At 43.9% G+C, this 6,738-nt stretch overlaps 1 protein-coding gene across 9 annotated transcripts in view; it reads right to left on the bottom strand.

Annotated features, from left to right (window-relative positions):
- The window catches only part of adgrb2 (adhesion G protein-coupled receptor B2), a 158,497-nt gene that overhangs the window by 61,049 nt on the left and 90,710 nt on the right, over positions 1-6,738 (bottom strand). For all 9 annotated transcript variants that reach the window (XM_019875596.1, XM_019875597.1, XM_019875598.1 and 6 more), the window contains exon 16: positions 2,856-2,899. In XM_019875596.1, the coding sequence (XP_019731155.1) occupies positions 2,856-2,899 (44 nt within the window). The remainder of the gene's footprint in view (positions 1-2,855; positions 2,900-6,738) is intronic.

Here is a 6,738-nt window from a genome sequence, read left to right as displayed (position 1 = left end):
AGGATGGGAAAACAGTGGATAAAGTAACCGTTAGCTTGATTGGACATGAAAATGACATCAAATGCATGGGGGTGGTCTCGTGGCTTTGTAATAAGGATCATGTGATAAGAATCACCTACTTTTGAAAATCATTTCGCCCGTCGCAAAAGTTTGACGACTGAAATAATGAAATAATCTCTTCTGAATTTGCTCACAAATTCACTTAATGTGAAATCTGGGCCTGTTTAATTGAACGCGAAGCTGATAGACTTGCAGGAAGTCGTGACTTATTCTGCTTCGTGAATGGCAACGGGGTGGATACACGTTTATTGTACCTTCTGCCATCTAATGGAAATCATGTAATTGTTTAGGCTGGAACTATATGTCACCGGCATCGATAGATTTTTGAAATTATATTTGCCATTAAAAAAATGAACTTCCCATGAGACCCCGGTAGGCAATCAGTGGTCTAGAATAGATCAAATCAGTCCGTAACCGCTCATGTGAAGCCCGTGTCGGGGCGAAGGTGAATGTTCAGTTTCGTACAAATGTGATTGCAGACTAAAAACGATCCAATAATATTTACGTTGATAATGTCATGACGGACACATTTTGGTGTCGCTTCATCAAATCAGGTTTAATGCCGTGGCTTGTATTCACGCCAGAAAAGTCAATTGCATCTTGCACCTGTAGAGGGAGCCAGGGAACAAAACCGACCACTTTGCATTTACACGTTTGGTTCACCGTACAATATTATCTGACACGATCATATAAGAGGCTGGAGGTCTCTATGCTCATTTTTATTTCGCAAATGCAAACTGTACATGATTTCCCCCTAAACGTGGAGAATGTGAGTGCGGAAGCACGCCTGTGGTCAACTGTGTCATTGTGAGGAAATGATCACAAGTTGTGCAGCACAAGTCATTATTCCACCATGGCAGTGACAGACGGTGGAAGCCAAGCTCACTCCGCGGGTCTTTAACAGCTGATCCCAGATCAAACTGAAAAATACTGCCGTTTAGAAATAGGATTAAATGACCCCTGACCCGTCACATGCTCAATGTCCTCCATTCTCTCATGTGTGGTGTGCATTACATTTATCTGTAACTAATGGCTCCCGGTTTAAATGAGATTGCGTCACTGCCTGTGCTGCAGTGCAACTCTGCCTTCGTCATTGGTCTGGCGGCACGTTGCTTGGATACTCGCTAGAAATGGGATGCGGCGCGTCGACTGAAGTACGGCACGATACATCTGTGCATGTTTCAGATGAGCGGCGTGGAAAGCGGAGATGATATTCGAGCTGTATTCTTGAGTATTGGAACGTATGATATCGTTGTATATGTTGTGTTTTTAAAAGGTGTCAAGTGTACACCAGCAAGTGTTTCCAAAAAAAAAAAAAACAACAACAAAAACAAGGAAGAAAGAAGAGGTTAAGTGTAGGTCGCAGAGAAGCAAACTGGGGAGAAAGGGAAGGAATTTGAGCACAAAGAATGAAGCAGATGGTACCGACATATGGGGACCTTCAGGGCGAAAATAAATAAATAAACACACCCAACAATTTGAACTCTGAATACTACAGACCGTAAGCAAACTACAGTCAAAATTAAGAACAATCACCGGTGACTAAATTAGAGCAGCCATTAGAGATATAAATATTTATTTTCATTTTTTTTAACGATCCTCACATAATACAAATTGAGGTCACATATTAGATCGAGCAAAGCCCCACTCCCCACCTCCCCGCACCCTTGGCTTGTCCTAATTGTAGGGTCATTTACACCACATATGGCCATTGCTGCAATGGGTTGTAAGTCAATGAAAAGTGCTTCGGATAATGCGGAAAAAAAGAACTCAATCATAGACCAGTAGAACATGCGAGTCAAATTGGTGGGGCTGATTTGACACCGATCACAATTTTGCCAGTCTTGCTTTAGAACGGTGACTGCGGTGCAAGACCTTAAATTGTATCACGCTTAATTTTGCACATGAAACACTCGTGTTTCACCATCCACAGCGCAGTGTTCCTTGTTTCCTCCAAACTAATTCCCAATTTGTTCTTCCAATATGTTTTAATCTTTTCAACAGATCCATCTTTGAGTGAGGCTCAGCAGTCTTGAACTCTTCAAGTTAGTTTTGTGGGGGAGGGTCCAGCGAGCGATCCAATAATTTGTCCAGAGCGGACATTGACGGTATAAGTGGGAAGTTGGAGTCATTACACTGAAGGAAGTGGCAGATCTGGAATTACCGACATAGATCAGATCTAGGGAGGTTGAATTTGAGTGTTAAGTCCTCAGAGTTTGCCAGTGTGTTATTTATGTTTAAATTTAAAAGAACCAATACCTCAACTGTAACCATATATTGGTAGAAACACGATTGCATGACGTTCTAAAGATCTGTGAGAGAAAAGATGGAAAAGGGGCTGTTCTTTACTTGACAGTCACTGAGTTGAAAAAATGAATTACACTGAATGGGTGAGTGGCGGCAGATAAAACGGCTTCCACATGCTTGTCATGGTACAGGACTGTATTGTCGAAGTCCAACCAGCCATCAACAAGGGTAGAGAAAATGTTACATGAATAGCTTGCAAGTAAATTAAATTGTGAACGCGACAGTAAGCACCAATAAAACACCGGTCCGCCGAGGCAATCTGAGCGAAGCTACTTTTGAACTCTTCACACAGGGAGGGATGGTGTTTGCTTACACTGCGTCATTTAATTAACACAAACAGGAAGTGCAGGGGACGTCGTTAAACCGGCCTTGGTCCATTAATCAAACGAATCTGGCTGGACACCAGCGTGAAACGAGATAAGCATCGACTCGGCACTGCGGCGTGCGCACATTGAGGAACCCATTAAAAATAATTCAGGGTAACTCACGGGTTGCCGTAGTCCCACACGACACACTGAGCATCGGATGTACCCTGCAAGACAAGAGGGGAAGATAATCGGTTAGTGCCATCGCAGTCGTTGAAGCTTGTAGCCTGAGGAAAGAAAAGCATCCAAACACCGATGCTAAAACGGTAATTCGAAGGACCACCAAAATGAACAGTGGCCAACTCAGCTTGTTTAGTTGAGGTTTTAAATGAGAGCGGCACGTCGGTCGACCGGTTAGCACGTCGGCTTCTCAGTACAGAGGTGCGGGGTTTGATTCCGGCTGCGGCTTTCATGTGTGCAGTTTGCATGTTCTCCCCGTGCCTGCGTGGGTTTTTTCCGGGTACTGATGTATCCTTCCACGCTCCAAAAGCATGCACGGCAGGTTCATGGAACACTCTTAATTGTACTTAGGTGTGATTGTTAGCGTGGATGGTTGTTCGTGTATGTGTGCCCTGCGATGGGCTGGCAACCAGTTCAGGGTGTAAGACAGCTGGAAGATGGATGGATGTTGAACTTCTCACTCAATCGATTAAAAAAAAAATGAGACAACAGAGCTGTCAACAATCCATCCAAGTATCCATCAGACGATCAATAACTTGAACTGACTCATCACAACCTGTTCCACTGGTGATCTGCATATTGATTATTTTCCGGTACAAGGCCCGCTTAGTGACCTGTTGTGAGGCTTTGAACTGAAAACAGTTGGGGTTAGCATCAGATGATGACGACATGACCAGATATCAACATCGCAGCTTTTACTCAAGCGACACTCACACCAATAAAGAGGAAAATGTGTGCTGTGCATACTCATCTTTGTCTGCATGAGCAATTTGCCTTTGGGCTCCCCCTTTTGGCTAACCATATTAAAGCACTATTCACAAGCTGATCAGTTAGTGAGACCCTGCAGAATGACTTCTGAATACCAACACGGTCGTATGTGAGCAAGGAGGCGCATTGAAGACTGACTCTTAAGAGTCAGTAAGCCGCAAAGTCGCCTCACCTTCTTTGGAGGAAAGAAAAAAAAAAAGTTCACAACTAATCTTCCATGGGCAAGAGAATTCCGGGGGCATTGACATAGACTGGACTCGTCAAGACGGAATGATGCAAGATTTATGAGAGGCAAGGCGACCCAGATTGATGGATGACAAGGCTCTGGCTCGCATGCAAACTGCCACCACCGGCATCAGACATCGCACGGTGTGTATCGGAGAGCAGAGACGCGCGTTAGTATTCAGCCATCAATCAGAGCACATCGTGCCTGACTGTTTTTTTTTTACGGCTGGACTGACAACAGCATGCTCCCACAGTGCAGATGTGTTGCATCTGCTTGCTTGATGTCCCTCAAAAACGGCGCTTATTTGATTCAAATGGCTTCACGGGGGGGCTCTGAAACGCAGAAATAATTCCCTTTGTATTTTTATAGCCACGTGAGGTCTGCTGTCTGCCTGAATATTGATGAAGACCATCTTACGCTAATCAGATGAGCTGCAAAGTACTGGATGGGGGAGCCAGTCGGGCTTTCCACTTGGAGGATGCATTTTGATGAAAGCAAACTAGATTAAAGTTCAATTACTTAACCTGGCTGCTGTGCTGGGGGGAGCCCTAGAGCAAGGTGGGATGAAGGATGGCAAGAGGAAAAGGTGAGGGCTGTAACATTTGACATCGCCTAGGGGTTCACTCTCAGGACGCTCTGATGTCTGACCTCCTGCTTCTTACTTACCATTTGAAACACACACATACACACACACACACACACGTTGAGGTAGAAGAGAACCAGTGGATGATCTGACCGTAATAAGATCACCTTTTAGAAAGGACGTGACCTCTCCTTTGAGAATGAAGCCCGGGGCAGCTGCTCTCTGGGCACAGCTTCAGCAGCTGGCTGTTTCTACTTTTGGACAAGGTGAACATCAAGTGTAATACAGCTGAGGAACATGGCCACCCACCCTATTCTTCATAGTGGAAAACACACCATTCGAATAGCAGAGGCTATTCGAATGGTGTGCTCCGAAGGACGGTAGAGAAAACTATGAGACAACACAATTACATTTGATCAAAACAATTGAGAGGCTTGATGGGAGATTTAAAAAAAAAAAAAAACTGCCCTGATATCCTGAATCAAAACGTTGTATTATTATTAAACGAGTATTATTATCTTGGTTAAGGGTTGTTTTGTTTTGTTTTGTTTTTAAATCCTAGTCAGGTCTCGCCTTACACGATTAGACAGCCAGGGGGGTGCCCAGTGTTGAAGTCACTGGGTTTTGTAAACAGTCAACTAAAACGCCAAACCCGATAAAACGCTTGATGTAAAGCAATTCCATTTTTAAAATGTGACGCAACCTACAGCACAACAGTATGATAATATTGAGCATCTTAAGGACCGATAAAAAATTACGTCTATTCAGAAATGAAATATCAAGAAAGTCTTGGCTGACAATGCAAAAATCCTGTGTTTGTGTGTGTTTGTGTGTGTGTGTGTGTGTGTGTGTGTGTGTGTATGTGTGTGTGTGTGTGTGCGTGTGTGTGTGTGTGTGTTTTGTGCAGACTGCATAATCTATGAATGACTCCACACTTTCTGATTTATTTTTCGTATTAAGTGTCCACCTTTCCACCCAGGCGCGGTGTAATGAAACCGACGCCTTATTGAGGTTGCCAGCCCGCAGTCGTGCCCACTAAAAAGCGCAGTAGCGGGTTATTTATCATAACACATTTCAATGCAATATAAACTGAATAGGCACTGAGGGACTCTGCAATATCAGAACGTCAAACAGGTCCCCCTTGATTCAGGCCGTACAGTCGGAGCATTTTCCTCCGCCGCTTGACTCATCAAACACGAGTTGCTGCAGCATCTTATTTGACTTACGTTGAAAAGAGTAGCGAGCTCCGGATCGCTCGGCGTCAATTCTGTTCGTATTGTCGCCGTGAGGATCTTGGAGTTGATCACCGCAGGTTGGCTACAAAAGAGACTTAGTTTGACTGCAATTGCAGGAAAGATGCGTGTCGACGAACAGAACATGACAGAGAATGAAAAGCTGTCGCAAGGTGTTAGGAGATTCCTGGAATGAATGTGCAACAGACAAACGGTTTGTCACTGATCCTGGACTGAATTGAATAAAAATAACCTAGACCAACACAAAGTCCATATCTTATGATGACAACTAGCTGATATTTTGTTTTCTCCAGATGAAGGGTCTGTGCATGTGAGAGTCGACATCAGGACACGCATCTATTCGAAACTTGACTGGACATTTATACACCGCGATAAAAAAGCATCCGGGGGAAATGCAGTTTTTGTAGATCTAAAACATTTGCAGACAGACGCAAGGAGGGAAGATAAGCAAGGGAGACAATTTACGAGGAAAGACGGATGAGAAATTGCTTCATGGAATTAGATAGGGAAGAAAGAGCACAGGAATAGAAAAGGTATTGAGAAATGCAAGGCGAGTGCTGCACGATGAAAAGTTTTCAAAGTGAAAAGTTGCATCAAAGCAAATAGAAAGTTCAGGACGGGAGTTAAAAAAAAACATTCAGAGGGGCATGCTTGAAAGCTGTGAATGACTTTTGAACAGTGAATCTAATGAGCGCCACACTCACTTTGGTGCCGGTAAAATATTGCCCAATGTCCTGTACAAGATGGCTCCGATGACATAATACATGGTTGCCTCGGAATCTGTCTCCGCCTCTGCAACACACAAACAGTTTTGTTTTTGTTTTTGTTTTTGTTTGTTTGTTTGTTTTTTTTAATAGATGGATTCACTTCACTTTGGCAATTGCGTGGGCTAAGTGCATTTCATTTGAAATATCTTCTGCAAGTCTCCATAAAAGACTAAAAGATTGGCGGCAAACAGTCCGGGGTGTACCCCCCCCCCCCCCCACCCCCCCGCAC

This window comes from Hippocampus comes, unplaced genomic scaffold, assembly GCF_001891065.2.
Source record: "Hippocampus comes isolate QL1 unplaced genomic scaffold, H_comes_QL1_v1.1 scaffold12, whole genome shotgun sequence".
Classification (NCBI taxonomy): domain Eukaryota; kingdom Metazoa; phylum Chordata; class Actinopteri; order Syngnathiformes; family Syngnathidae; genus Hippocampus; species Hippocampus comes.
The sequence above is the reverse complement of the archived record's forward strand: the minus strand, read 5'-3'. Positions and strand labels throughout refer to the sequence as shown.